At 41.8% G+C, this 16,087-nt stretch overlaps 1 protein-coding gene across 2 annotated transcripts; it reads left to right on the forward strand.

Moving 5' to 3' along the window:
* The first annotated feature begins 1,141 nt into the window (after positions 1–1,141).
* On the forward strand, positions 1,142–15,372 carry lrrc75ba (leucine rich repeat containing 75Ba). 2 transcript variants are annotated; one of them, XM_035640668.2, is made up of 4 exons: positions 1,142–2,447; positions 5,104–5,232; positions 6,097–6,209; positions 13,050–15,372. In XM_035640668.2, the coding sequence occupies exons 1-4, from the start codon at positions 2,163–2,165 to the stop codon at positions 13,654–13,656; spliced, it is 1,134 nt and encodes a 377-aa protein (XP_035496561.1). In that variant the 5' UTR covers positions 1,142–2,162; the 3' UTR covers positions 13,657–15,372. The 2 variants fall into 2 exon arrangements, with proteins under 2 accessions (XP_035496561.1, XP_035496562.1); XM_035640669.2 differs by lacking the exon at positions 5,104–5,232.
* The last annotated feature ends 715 nt before the right edge of the window (positions 15,373–16,087 follow it).

A 16,087-nucleotide genomic window follows, 5' to 3' on the forward strand; every position in this document is an offset into this window, starting at 1 on the left:
CACAAATCAAGAATGCTTTGCAGCTTACTTTCAGAAATAAAGGCCCAAATCTATTGCCCAAAAAGCTTTTGTGCGGTTGTACCACCACACAAATAAGGTGTGTTGTGATTAAACAGCCAGAAACGTAACGTTGTCCTGTGTTTGCAATATTTTCCAGTTTTTTAATGCAAACCAGCAATGTTTTGTATCGTAGCATACATTCAGAAGTAAATCTGATAACCACAAAATATTTGTAAGGTTGCACCACCAAAGAGGTGTGTTGAGATAAAAAAGCTAAAAATTAAATGTTTTCCTGTGTGCGCGCGATATTCTCCTTTTTTTCTGTGAACCAGCAATGTCTTATACTGTAACATACAATCAGAGGTAAATCTGATTGTCAAAAATGTTAGACATGCAATTTTCTTGTTCATGCAATATTATCATTTGTTGAAATGAAAACCAGAAATGCAATGTTTTCCTGTAGCATATCACCAAAAACAAAGTGGATCTGCCCCAAAACATTTTTGCTGGTAATTTCTTTAAAAAGTTAGCATTTATTTGACTTTTTTCCTTATTTATGGTATATGTTTGTATTTCGGTACTTTTACCATGACGCAACATCTCTGCAAATTGGTAGAGGCCTATAATAAAAAAAACTGTGGGGTCCGTTAAATTTTTATTTTAGCCCCAATGGACTATAAAATGCAAGAAAAATTATTTTCCATTGCTTATTTCTTAGTGGGGTTTGCCCACATCTTTCAGCTCCTGTATTTAATGCTGGCTGCCTGTTGAACAGGCTGATAACCACAGAAGATATTATACAATCATTTTCACAAGATGAGTGGTGCTGTTTATAAAAGGCAAACTGAGCTTCCTCTGTGAGAATTAGTGTGCCCCCTTAATCACCTCACAGAAGAGTCATCCAGACCTCGTGGCCACTCAGGTGCTCCAATCCTTTGCTTGTTTAGTAGTTGTTGTTTTTTTCTTCTTTGAAAAAAAATAGAGTATGAAACGGCTAGGCCGTGTTTAGCACGTGACGTATAAATGAGAGCGGGCCAAAGCTCTGACAAGACAAATGAGTTACATGATCCATCAAATTAAGGGAATTAAGTCATGATGAAAACCGCAAGGAAAATGTGCAGCAGGCTGTGTCCAGTGAGAGTAGTGCAGCCAGGGGAAATGTTTATTAGAGAGTTCAAATCAAGATCACAATGATGGGGCCTACAGATACTGTAGATACACACTACATCACAAAGCCCCCATCTGATAACATTGAATCCAAAGGAATCTGCAAAATCTTTATTTATTTTTACTATATTCCCTATAGTGCCGGTGTGACCAAGGTCATCTTAATTGAGAGCTGTCTCTAATCTCTAATTTTTCCTCGCAGATGATTCCCCCCTCACTGACCCCTGTGTTTTTGAACAAGATACTGATCCACATGACAAAAAGGTTCACTGGGACATGTTCCTCACACAGTGACAATGATTGTGACAAGCAAACAGCTTGTGCAATGGCTGTCTAATTCTACAAGATTGCCGAAAGAGAAATTCATATTAATCTCGGGCCATTGGAAAAGCACGAATGCAGGCAACTGGAGAAATTAAAAACACAAACTAAATGTTCTTTTGAAGGATTCATCTGAACCATACTCCCTCAAGACTTGAAAAAAAAACTGCAGATAGTAGTTTTCATAAATTTGTATTGACTTCTGCATGTTTTTGTTTACGATTGTGCATTGGTCCCATGTTTAAAAACAAAAATGGGGGGAGTCAAGCCTCGGAGGATGACCAGATGCTGCGATTGGTCGGACGCTCCACGTTGCTCAAATCTAAACAGCAGCGTAAAGCAGCAGGAGCATCCTCACCATCCGAGCCTGGCGCACGTATCTCGCGTTGGGTAGAAAAGTCAAAATAGCAATAGGGTGTGAGAGAAAGATGATAGATTAGAGTGTCGCACTGGGATATTTGGCTCCGCACTGGATCGTCACTCTTCTGACAGCCAGGCAGCAACGCAGCGCCAGACAGCACGGCGCTGATTCCCTCCATCCACTGAGTGAGGAGCATCTGCTGGCAGGAAAACAATCAAAAAAAACGGGCTGATCATCATGGGCTCTTATTTTTGGTAGGCTAACATTGTCAGAGCTGCAACACAAACGCCCGCCTGCACCCAGAGAAAAAAAGATGGGTTCCAGACTGAGCAGGCAGAGCAGCCTGGACAATGACAATTTCTCCAAAAAGCGACGAAAGCTTCTGGACAGCACCGGTGAGAGCGACAGAGGCAGCGGACGGGGCGGTGGGGACTTTCTGTTTGCACTGATGCTGAAATCAGACAAACTGCCCGGGATGCTGCGGAGGTCCAACCACAGCCCGTACATGAGGCGAGTGGCATGGATCAAAGAGATACAGAAGCTGCTCCGCGACCGCAGGATGGAGCAGGCAACCGACGTGCTCAAATTACTGAGGAAGGTAAGGAGAGTCTGCGCACAGCTCGGCCTGCATGAGCACGGTGAAACGACCTGTTTACACATAGACAATATATGCGCTGCTGCTTTAAGCCTCCTCTGGTGCTGATGCTGCGCACACATCACCGACATATCCCCAAGCAACAGATGGGGGGGGGGCAAATGTGTGTATGTGTGTGTGTGTGTGTGCGTGTGCCTCATCCTGACCTCTGACCCCAGCCGCCCCCCCACCACCACCACCACCAACCCCGAGGTGAGTCTGCACTGCATGGCCTCACTACTTCGACCACTTCATGCAGAAGTATTTGTTTTTACAGAAAGTAGGCCACGGGCTGTGCAGTGTACCTTCAGTGGCAGCTGCAGCATGTGACTCAACACAGTGTTCACTCGCACTGTGGGCAGACGTGCTCCATGCTGACACTTGTTTTCAAAGGATAACTTGCCCTCTGATGAAGGAAGTGGTCAGACTGCATTCTACGTCTCATTGCATGCGCTCTGATGAAGGAAGCGGTCAGACTGCATCCTGCGTGTCATGGCTTGCGCTCTGATGAAGGAAGCGTTCAGACTGCGTTCTGCGTGTCATTGCTGTACCCCAAATTTCATTGTCTCGATGATGAGAGGTGGATATTGCCACAAACTCACACACGCCACCATCCTCGCTCAACATCTGTCCTTGTTTCCTCTGCTGTGGCCAGTCTCACCTCTCAGAAGCCTGTTCTATTGCTCGCATTAGAGCGCCCTGCCCCCTGCAACCCTCTCCACTTACAATGTCTCTCCCTCTCTCTTTATGTATATATATATATATATATATAAATTTGTCATTGCTGCTGCTGCCGCACAATATTTTTTTCTGAGTTGATATTTTGATTTAGCTTTTTTTCACTGAGGAAAAATTTTAAACCCAACGTAGCAAAGCACAAGGGGGTTTTATTGTTATCTAAAAGAATAGTCAATAGTTATAAGCAGATATTCGAGTTGTGACCTAGAATATTTCCATGCAGCTCCACTGTACTGAGCAAATGCTGTTGGATCTCAGTCGGAGGTTTGTTTTCGAAGCCTCTTGTCACCTGCAATGTGAGATATGTAGCATTAGAATGTGCCTAAAAGATGCAGGTGCACTGAAGATGTGACAACAGCTATGGTGATCTCATTTTCTTGCCTCAGGCCTTCCTCTGTCTTTCAGCTGTCGGCAAATCCAGCATTAATTACCGTGAAGACTGGAGACAGGAGAGAGTGGAACCTCCTTAATCAAGACGATGCGATAAACCAGATAGCCGAGACTCCGTGACAGCCACATCGCAGGGGACATGGGCTCACTTGCTCCCCCCAAATGAGCTCCACTTTTATTAAAATAAGCTTTACTTCATCTTCACTCGCAGCACTGCAAGCAGGCAGATGTCTGCGAGATTCTGTCTTTGAATTAAGAAGGAGATTGTGGCAGAGTTAATTGGTGTAACTGGGCTCTGCTCCACATATGAAAAAGGATCTGAGCTCTGCTGCAGTTACGAGAAGGATCCGTGGCTTCGTGCTGCGCTTTGCACATGACAATTGATTGTGTCTAAACGCAGATGGGGAGATATTTTTATACCTTGTTTTTCAGACAGGCAGGAGCAGTGTCTCTGCCGCCTTGGATTCAAGTCTGTGTTCACTGTTGCCGTCATTAAAAGGGGAGCCAGCAATGTGGAGCTGCCAACCTCCCACTCAAACTGTCTATTATAATCAATGTCGATCGTGTTCGAGAGAGAAACAACTGTGTGCGAGCAGGTGTGTGCACACTGAATGTCTCAAAGGCTTGCCTCTCCCATTAAAGTTGCATGGGCTCTCACAAGGGCTTTGCCCTCCTTAGGACCTTGAGGGTGGATGTGTTGATGAAGGCAGATTGTGTAGCACAGTGCACACAGCTTTGCTGCTGACTGTTACTTGTGTCATCGTCTCACTCGAGACGTTTTCAGAAATCTGCTCCTTTTTATTCGCTTTGATTTGTTTTTTATTGCAGATGCTTTTAGATTTGTCATATTTGTGAGTAAGCTGCCTTGACACTTGTCAGCTTTGACCTCTTTGGAAATGTATTTATGTCCTGCTCACATTTCTAATTCATATTTACACAGAGTGCCACTGTCATATGAACGATAAAACAAGAAATAAATACCATAAATGTGGTTAGAAAGATGTATATACATAGGAAATATCATGCAGCTTAGGGATGAAAAATCCTTTTTTTAGTTATTTCAAGAGGGCTTTGAATCATTTGAATTCAAAGGCAGACGAGCATGCAATGGTTCTTAAAGTGGGAGACTCTTGGAGTCTTGTTTACGTAGCTCGCTCTGTGGCATGTTGGAATATATGCACTGTGGCTCAGTGCCATGGAGGTGTGATTATATATGCTAAAACACTGCATTCCCTGGGACTCCCTCTAGATTTCCCTCTCCCACTGTAGATGAAAACGCTCCTCAATGAATATTTTAAACAAAACATTTTCTTTTATCTTTGCAGTAGGCACATTGCCCTTGACACAGCAGAGGCCCCATTTTCATCACGGATGCACTATTTTTTTGCCCCAAGTCCAAAAACACATTGTATAATTATCATTATTGCAGGATGTTTTCACAATTCCATTTCTTTCTCTGATTTGATTCTTACGTTTATTTCTGTTTTGGTAGGATCTGGGTTTGGAAGGCAACTCGCTCAACGACATCTTGTACAAAAACGCTGCCTTCCTCAACCTAGTGGACCCGATCTCACACGAGCTGCTGCTCAGCCTTGCTCGAGAGATGCAGTGTCCTAAGAAGGTCAGTTATTTCACCGAATCAAGAAATCAAGCTCAATGCTGGCCTTCTGCCACAGAAAGCATTCTCCAAAAAAATATTCCCCCAGTGGATTCTTTTGTTGAGCAATCTTAGATCAATGAAAATCCAATCTGAGGTTGTTATCGACTCACATCTCAACAGATGGAGGGTTGACAGCAATCCTGCAGACGCATGCTACTTTTGAGGAGCTAGAAATAGGGACAGCTGTTCAGTATGAATTCTGTACAACTGTGTTGAATGCAGTTTGTTGAATCTTAGAATCGCATACCTGAAAACTCATAAAACTGGAGTAACCTGTAAATATCTGCACAGTAACAAGTGATAACTCTAAAGGAATCAACAAAACCAGAACTTTAAACTAAAAAAAAAGGTTGTTTCTTGTAAAGAAATAAAATCATAACTCAACCTCCAACAGTGATATTTAATTATTTTTGATGTAGTCAGTGGGCACAGGCAGCCACACCATGATTAACGAACTGAAATGACCACTGTTTACCCATGGCTGTGATGAATCTTACTTCTCCTGTGCACTTCCTGTGTTTTACACCCCAATGCACATTGCATGTGATTAAATTTTCTTGCACCAGCAAGGCAGCTAAATTTTGTTTTGTTCAGACGTAGCTCAAGGTAAGATGAATCATAACATACCCCAATTTTTTCTTTTCATATGAAAGATACTTCAGATAGGAAACATTACAGGATTTATAGATGGATAGATGGCTGATATAATTAATTGTTAGGAGGTTTTCTCTTGCACACAAGCAGAAAATCTAATTTCTGTTTATGCACTGTTGGTCATTTTGTTCTGTGTGCCATTCGAAACACCCTTTCTGCTCTTTTCTATAGGATGCGGACACCAGAAAGTCTATGGATAAGATTTGCAGGCAGCTGATCTACCACCTGACCCCACACTCAAAGTGGCTGAGGCAGAGCATGTCCAGACAGAAGTCCCAGGCCTGGTAAGCCCCTGTGTCCAGACATCCAGTCTGTAATAAATCAGCAGCTCTGCACAACAGAGAACAGGGCTCTGCTCCATGTCGAGCTGTAGAGATTTCCATCTTTGTAGCTGACACTGTGCTAAGGCAGAGCTGGCCACGGGCTGACCTGACAGGAGTGCCATGGTAACCACAGCTGTCAGTCATCTCTCTTTTTAAGTGGTCAGATCCAGGCAGTGGATGTGCTTTGCCACTGGCCTTTTTTTTTCTCTGCGAAAGTGGCACAGCAGAAAATGTGTCCATCTGCTTGTTGAAGAAAAGCTGATAAAGCTGGTAATGTTGAAAGGTAATTGTACTCATCTTGATGAAAGGCTGAATTACCTTTGATGTGCAAATGATGACAAGAGAATGAGCTTATGTATAAATAGTTTTTTTTTGTATGCCAACAGGCATGAACACAAACAGGCTAACATAGTTTTTTCCACTCATGTATTCTACAGCTGGCTAGACTAGCACGTAATGCCTTTATTTTCGTGAGAAGAACACAATCGAAGAACTGAGAAGGGGACAATGTGAACACAGTGAGATGTGGGAGGTTCATTATGAGTCAGTCAGAGGTATCAACACGCACAATCTAAGGAAAAGTGACAACATATTCACAGGGATCTGGCAGGATCCGACCCTTTCATTGTTGATCATTGTTGATGCTGCAGTCATGGACCTTTAATTCAACATGGAAGAGGAAAGACAACGGATTTAACTGATAATGACAGCATCTCCGAAAATGTGCAGATATATACAATCGCTAAATTCTTAGCTGAAGGGACTTTTTTTTCACTAAGTCATGTTGGCTCCATAAACCTGCAGACAGAGAGAGACAGTCTGGCACCAGCTGAGACAGCAGGAACAACATGAATCATTAAGACAAAACCACGAAATACACCCTAAAACAGAATATTAATACAGCTGATGCTGTGAGCTCTGACAGCTTTGCCTGCCATTGTGTTCATGAACAAAAACCTGTCAAAGCCAGAAAGAGATGAGACGAGGCCAGTCTGCCACTGACTGCAAAATCTCCTCACGAACTCAATTCTAGTGATACTTTTTAATACAATTACAATTTTATAAAGAAGCTATGACACAATTCCCTGGGTGCAAAGTTAATTTTCAATTTATTCTTATTTTAAAAAAGAAGCTTGGCTCAGTTGTTGTGTATTGTATTGCATTGTGGTGCTGTGGTGTGGGGAAGGTCAGAGGTTGCTTGTGTAAATGTTTTGGGAAAGTGCACTCATTCACTTTCCTGTCGAGAGTTGATGAGAAGGTACCATTTTAATATCTGTACAGATGAGGTTTTGTGTACTACAGCCAGCAGACACTTATCTTATCTTTAGTTTAGCAAAAAGACTGGAAACAGGAGGAATTAACTAGCTACTTGTACAGATTAAAGGGCTACTTAAACATGTGTTGTGAGCTGTAAAGCAAATAATATGACTGCTGTGATGAAACACATTAATGCTGCTGTTAATACTGATATTACGTACCAGATTTTGACTAGAGACCATCTTGCAATGGCATCACACCAGCCATGACTCCCATCAACATGTGGACGTTTCATTACTACATGCTATTTTGCATGGTCATGATGCTGTCAAAGTGGCAATATCTGTCCACAGACAGAAAGACAGACAGACATATAAACACCTACCAAAGTAGGCTACTCAAATCCATGTCTATGATAGCTCATGCTATGCTAATGCAAACTTTTTTTATGTTGCAAAAATACCATTTCATTATAAAGTCATCATGATAATCCCATCCTAGTATGGAGAAAAAAAATGTAGTTCGTTTGTACACACAACAACATGCCATCTGCTGTTTTAAATCAACCCGAATCTTATTGTGTTGACTACACCCAGTAAACCATTCTCCAATTGATACAGCTCAGGACCACCATGGTCTCCTAATGCCCACTCAAGTAGCAACCCACCATGATGTCACCCATTGGTTTGCTGCCGTTTTGAAATCTCGAATTTAGTATTTAGTATCTTGGTTTTTTGGAGCCAGAAGTAACTATATTTGGAGGAGTGGGGGTAGGGTCTGACTGAGAGCTCGTTGGATGGTATAGCTGTCAATCTCGCTGAATCCATGCCCCAATGCATACCATGCGTTATTGTCTTTTTTACTCAAAATTAGATTTGTGAGCATCAATCTGTATTGAAGAAGACTTGAAACTACCAGTTGAGACCAAATGTTCAGTGATGTTACAAATCAAATGTAGAAGTAGGGTCATTTTCTCATCGACTTCTATAAAAACTGACTTCTTGTTGCAACCAGTGGACTCGCTGGTCATGCCAGAGAATAGAGGCTTCAGGCATCCTGAGTTGACATTCCTGAGTTGAATTTGAAGTTGCCCTTTAAAAACCAGGATATACTGTAACATGTACATTACTGAGGTTTAGAAGTGCTGGTAGGCAGATTTTCTACTCTCTGACAGTGTTAGGCTAGCTGTTTCCCCCTATTTTCAGTTTTTATGCTAAGCTAAGATAATTGCTGCCCGGCTATGTCTCTGCAAAGAAAATGATCAGGTGTATTTTCCAAAATTTTGAACAATTACTTTATCAAATAAGGATTTACCTGTCCACATTAACAAGGAAAACATGTCGTAAATATTATATTCACGTGGACCTCCCTTTAACTTCAACTGCAGGCAAACTGCCCTCATCTGGGCTAAAATGCAGCAATCTCACTGCTGTGAGGTTTCTGTGCACTCAGAATCAGTCCATTTTTAATGCCACCAGCTTGTTCATTCCTTTAATGTCCAGCATTAACATTGCAGACCAGTCACTCTAAATACTGTACACACATTTCTGACTGAAATGCCACACTGAATTAATGTCTTAATCTCACTAATCCCGTTAATCTGTCTAAGTAGATAATTTGGGTTTTGCTAGAAATGTTGTTTTTTTTGTTTGTTTTTTACATTTAATGAAAGAGCTCCACAGTAGGTTTGATGGAGGAAGTGACCCAGAAACAGTACCAAGGTTCTCCCTCCTTAAGGGTAATTTCATGTGAGTGCAAACTGCCAAAACTACTGGGGCCTTTTTCCTCTTCAATTTTCAAACCATTGTCTTTCTGTTCCATCAGCATCATTTGACTTTACAATTATCTTTTTTTCGTCTGTCACCTGAATTCTCACTAACAAGAAACACAAAATAACATTTAGTGAATAGTGTCTTTTTAGTTTCTGAATCACTCAACCCCATCTTCATTTTTCACTCGCTTCCTCAGGGGGACACCTTTCATTTTTACTGATTGTTTCAGGGAATTTACAAATTGTCTTCACCAAAACATCCACCACACAAAAAGATATGGAGGTTATACGTCTTTATTGGGCTGTCAACAGTGAGGTTGGATTCCCTGTTCCAACAAGGACAATGCAGTGGTGTGAGTGTGTGATTCCTATCCACAATTTTCACTCTGGCACCTCCCCTGTAATATCTTCCTTATACGTTACAGAAGAAAATGAATTGGAAATATAAGTGAAATGGCAGGGAGCTGATGTGATTAGACTGCTCTCCTCACCTCTCTCTTGTGTAGTTTGCCTTCAGCCATCGGAGAACCGAAATGAATAATAAAGAAAAGCTTGAACGTAAATGACTGTGAAAAACAAAAAGTATGCAATAACAAATTCAGGGAGGGCTAAGGAGAAAATAAACTCCTGGAAAATACATATTTAAAGTTGAAATAACGTATAGTCATAAAATATTTTTATATTTAAAATATTTTAATATTTTAATATTTTAGTCATAAAATATTTTTATGACTGCTGTTACTGTCCACCCCTTGTTAACATGTGCATTTTCAAAACGTATTGCTTGTGGTTTAAATGACTGATTTCATTTACGCTGACTGAATCAAATGCTGCCTCATTATATGAAATCACTGACACACAGAGACTAATGAGCCACACGTGATGACAGGAGATGCGCTTGGCTTCCTCAGTACTTACGTGGGAATACTTTGAATACAGCTTCATTATACAATGCAAATGTAATTGATTTGTTAATTATGTACAGTAATGGATATTTATTAGATTATACAATTTTGAATGTAGCTTGGCAAAAACTATTACTACAATGTTTATGCTATTTTGTGTTATTCAATTCCATGCTTATGCAGGGATGGATTGCTATCTCTTATTTCTCTGCTGCGCTAAAACATCTTTTTAGTGACATTTAAGGATCATGGTCAAGAACACTGCATAGCTGCACCATTTCTTTTTTAATCGCTTACCTATCAAATTGTTTTATTTTTTTAAACGGTTGTCTGTGTTCAAATGGATGGAGAGATGGCAAAAACAGCCATTCTCTTGTTTTCTGGGACACTCCTGTGTTCTGGTATGGAATTAATCTTGTGGAAGGATGGAAGAGGCTTCCTGAGAGGGCGCCTCAGACATCCATTTTTCATGCTTACTGAGCTCAAAAGGATGTCTGAAAAGGAGGGAATTGTGAGATCAAAACCCATCCACACCTGCAGCGGAGCCTCTGCCAGGCTGTTAGGACTTGGGTGCCTTTGGTGAAGATGAGGTTTCTGTCAAATAATAGGCTGCCAGGGCCAGACATTTGAGAGGTGGAGGACTGGGACTTACAAGACTTTGATAAAGATGCAGGAGCCTTCACTAATGTCTTTATCCCACATATTCTGTGCTTAAAACCTGATGAAACTCCCAAAAACATTTTAATTTCAGCCTCTTTTAGCCAGCTGCAAATGCTCCTAAGGGCACATTTGTCTTCAACTTGACCAAAAACACTTTAAAGCATCGCAAGTGACAGGTGCTGCAGTAAATGTCACAGTAAGTCACTGGGTGCCAAAGGATGTTATAATTCATTGTGACGCCAAATCAGCTGTACAAGCCACTTCAGTTACAGCTCTAAACACCCCGCATCCTCACGGGACAAGATGGGAAACTGACTGAATCAAAATGGTAAAATAGTGTGTAGATATTGCACAAATATGTTCACCTGCAGTGTAAATTAGTAGATAGAAGTGTCACAAGAGTGTCATTTATGTTCAGTTTTAGCCACAAATCCTTCCTGTATTGAAAGACCTTTTTGCTGTAAATTGTGTGCACCACAAAACCCCAAACATAGATATCCTGGGTTCTCCTCACTCAAACATCAAATAAAGCTTCATTCAGTGACTTAAAATCCATTTCCAAATCAATGTAGTCTCAAATACAAAAAAATCACAACTAAAAGTAGAACTCAGCCAGAGCCACTGCACCTCACAAAGTTATGCAATGCCGCACAAAATGTCATATTTTAATGGTGGAAATGTTCTTAGTTTTGTAATCTGCATTGAAATGCCCCCTGTGCTAATGCTTGACACATGATGATTCAGTGCAGTGATGTAACTTGAATTCCTGTTGCCAACATTAACAAATGAACAGCATCAATATGACTTCATGTGATGTGTAGTGGATCACCAGATAATGACTCTACCTTCACAGTTACATCATACAGTAATTTATATGCCATCAATTTAAGTAGATTAAATGTATGAGTCTGAAGTGCACTTTTCTATGTACTGTAATTGGATTAAGCTAATGTGGTGGCATAAATGATTTTATGAAATATTTGTGATCTAACAATCCTTATCCTGAAGTTATAATGACTGGATTATTTATTAATTGCAAGTAGCAGGAATTCATTGTACATCCTACATTATTTTGTTGTAATGTAATAAATCATCATCAAGTCAAGCATTAGCTAAGCATTACTTAAGCATATGTTGTGTATCCTAGTTTTAAAGTGTTGCCTGATTGTCTTTGTCTTTGTGTGTATTTTAACACAGATTAAAACATTTACAACTGTCTCCAATTATAAATATAATATATTTAAGGGATTGTGTAGCTGTGGTGGTCTGTGTAGTGTCTTTTTGTCCATATACGGAATGAGAGGGGAATATGTGTTTACATCTCTTTCTTTGGAATGCCAAGTTAGGGGCCTCCTGATGACCCCTCACCTTTCCTTGTGGCCCCTTTAAGTTCCATGTCTTACATAGCATAACTTGATTCTAACCAGAGGTTCTAACACAAGTAAAAAATGGACCTATAAATATTACCCCCAAGAAGAGTCGGGAGGGTTGTCCTTTTGGCCGGACACTCTCCAAGCTCTGCAGGGCTTGAATCGATGCTGGTCTTTTTGTAATAAACCTTTATATACAATCAAGTGTCGGCGGACTTCTCTTCAATACATCTTCACATCATCGCTACTTAGTATACAACATCTGCTTTATGTAAATGATACCAGTGATCATATATGTGTGGAGTAGTGTGGAGACATGAGTTACTTCAAACATTTACTCTATGGTGGAGAAACTAATATCATCTTATCTGTAGCATTGTCTGAACTATTTATTTCGGTATTTCCTTTTCTTTTTTCTTTCCTGCCCTAAAAATATAGTGGCCGAGCATCTATTCAAGTTTTATCTTTTTCTAAAACATGTCATAGTTTATCATATAAGTAGTAAACTGTTCTGGCTCTGTGCTACAAGGCGCTCCGTGCTCCCGGCTGTCAGAGCTCTAAGCTCAGGCTGCTGGCTCACTCGGATGTTTTGGCTCCTCTGTTTACATAAGTAAATCCTCATGCTGGAGTCTCTGTGTCAGCCTTCCGCTCCAAGTCGGCCCAGTCACCCCCTCTTTTATACAACACAGGAAACATAACATAAAACCAGGGCCTTGTTCACAGAAAGCAGTACCATTCTAAGATAATTTTCAGCCCCAAATCTTAAACTGTCATGTGCTTTTTCATGTCTAAGCGTGATTTTAGTAATCCCACTTTCTTTCTACATGTTCTCCAACAGTCTCAAGACCACCCTACAGAAAAAGCTATCCAATGACTCCGTTGACTTGTCCGGCATCCCTCTGTCCACCCGTGATGTCAGTCAAGTCGCCTTCTACCTCCAAAACAACAGAGACACTGTGGTGGCTGTGGACATCAGCTTCACAGAACTTCAGGATGAGAACTTGAAGCTTCTTCTGCCTCTTCTCGCCTCGCTGCCCAAACTCAGCACCCTGGCTCTCAATGGCAACCGCCTCACCCTGGCTATTATCAAAGATCTCACTGAGATGCTCAAAGACCCCAAGATGTTCTCCAGTCTGGCCTGGATCGACCTGGGCAACAACGTGGATATTTTCACCATGCCACAGCCGCTGTTAGTTGCGTTGCGCCGGCGCTGTAGCCTGAAGAGCAGTTTACCAACCATCTACGAGTACACAGAGGGTCAACCCTACTGCTACCACCTGGAGACCTCTATTGAGGAGCCCAGCCACTACGAGGAGGAAGAGGGACAGGAAGACGAGGCAGAGGATGACGAGGACGACATGGGGAACAAATTCGAGCTGGGGTCGTGGGGTTTAGGGGAAAAGCAGCTCTCCAAAGACTTCACCCTTCACTACTGTGAGAGGTGATGGGATATTTTCTCTCAGGCTCTTACAACTGTGGATGAAATGTCCTCCTCTGACACTCCGTTACTTCCTTCACCCTCTTGCCCTCACACCACGAGCCCAGTCACCCCTCGAGGCATGGGGGAAACCAGTGCCCACATTGTGAATTTCTCCTCCAGACACACCTATCAAGTTATTCCTAACCATTTCTCTAAGTTAACCCACACAAGAAAGTGACAGTCACAATGGTGGACTTACTGTGTTGGTGGATGGTGCTCTTGGGAACAAGGTGCGGTTTCATTGGAGGGGGGCTGGAAGAGTTAATGAACCGATGCTCAATCTCTCTCTCTCTCTCTCTCTCTCTCTCTATCTCTCTGTGATTGTGGCAGCTGAGGAACCAGTCCCAAGGAGATTTAGATCAGTTGGTTGGATGCAGGAGCAGCATCCCTGCGGTAGCTGGAGTGGAACTGGAGTTAGTTTGGAAACGGTGGGTCCCTCTGAGTTCGCTACCAGGACTGAGGCTATCTCTGGCGGGCAGGGCCTCATCACCACATTGTGTGTTCTCTGTTAATCTCTCAACAAAAGCTATGACACAAGTTCAACAGACTATACAGCCGACGACCTGTCACGTGACGCAGGCAAAACTGCTAGGTCAAGACTTTTTGCGCTTTCCCCCCCTTTCCAAATGTCCACTTGTGAATACCCACGCAGCTCTTGTGTAGATGCAAATGAGGACACAAAACAGGGCTCTGTTGTGTTTCCACGGGGTATTTTTTGTGCACTTTCGGTGAACAAAGCAATCTTAGAAGACAACAGGTAGGACTCAACAATGGGTAGCTGTCACTGATTGTTTTTTTACTTGCCTCGATGCTGATATTTACCTCTCAGTAATTGCTGAACTATTGTAGTCATCACCACATTGTTTCAGTGCATTTATGACACAACTTCCAGCTGTAATATGGGCCACTGAGTATGCGCCAAGCCCAAACTGCCCTTCCCATTGCCATTCGTCTCCAAAGATATTTTGTCATTTCCATTTATTGAATTCCATTGGCCCTGGGTTTGTTATGAGACACAGCCATGACTGTTATTTCTTGGTTATAGTCTTTCTACAGTAGCACACAATGATTTAGTTAGACCGACCAAAACACTGCAATGCACTTTAAGGCCCTATTATTTTTATGTTTCAGTTTCTCCACAGCATATACTCTGTGTACATTAGAGATATTTACAAAGCAGAAGGTGAACGTGTTCCTCATTAAGATGAAATGACAACCTAATGGCTCATGATTTTTTTAGAAGGATCATTACAAACATCACCAGATATATGATACATTTTTAAGTGTGCGTTATGTGTTTGTAACAGTAAATTTTATAACTACTGCTGTAATTATTGGTTTCTGTTTTGGTGTATTGTCTTTCGTCCAACTTGTTAATTATAATATTGACTCGAATGACGAAGAAACTGAGCCCGGTGACCTGCTGCTGTAAACCTTAGCAGTAAACCAAAGGGGACATGGCTGATGGGGTTACAGATGTAAATGTGATTTAATGTGAAAATATTTTATGTTGAGTGGTTGAGTGGCTACCCCCCTAACCCATCTGAATAATGCAGAGCACTGTCCACTTGGTTTGTGATATATGTCCGTGCGTCATCGTCAAACTCTACATTGTTGTATCCTGTGTGTACTTGTCTCATCCCAAACACTGACTGCCAATAAAAGAACTGATCCAAATTGAGAAGTGATTCTGTTTTTTTTGTTGTTGTTGTTTCTGTTTTTGTTTAGATTTTTTCGAAGATCTTCTAAAAAAAGGATGGTGGCGACACCTGGGTCACGAGCAGACCCTCCATCTGTTCACACAACCAAACGTTAAAATGTATTCAGATCAGTCTGCGAATTGGGTTAGGGTTAGCAAACTAGCTTGGATCAATGCTAAATAGGATCGGTTGTTGGAGTGCTGTGCAAGCTGCTGGGCCAGTGGATCATCTGTGCCGCTATGGGCTGTCAGGGAAATGCCTGAGCTGCCACCGTTTACTGGGGAAAGGCAGGGTGGTTATCGCATGAGGCTCTACCCATGATCCTCTCCTGGAAACCTTTTGTTCCTGCTGCCAGACATGGTAATGTGGCATTTGCCACAGGTGGCTCCTATAAGGTCAGGGCACAGTGTGACTGTCATACCCCCCGAGGTCCAAATACCATGTGACAGGGCAACAGAGCCCACCCTGAGAATCCCCAGGATCTTATTATCTGACCATTTCCTTACAGGATTGATTAATTTCCCTGGACTTGAGGAAACTGAAAAAAACAAAACTATTTGTTTCATTTGTTGTGTGATCAAGGTGGTGCAGGAAGAGGACCCAAATGCAGAAGGCAAAAATAAGGATATTTAATTGTCCAACAGAAAAACAGACTAACAGTCTTGGGTGCAAAACAAAACAATATCCAAGCTCAGG

The sequence above is a fragment of the Scophthalmus maximus genome, chromosome 19, assembly GCF_022379125.1.
Source record: "Scophthalmus maximus strain ysfricsl-2021 chromosome 19, ASM2237912v1, whole genome shotgun sequence".
NCBI classification, from domain to species: Eukaryota; Metazoa; Chordata; class Actinopteri; order Pleuronectiformes; family Scophthalmidae; genus Scophthalmus; species Scophthalmus maximus.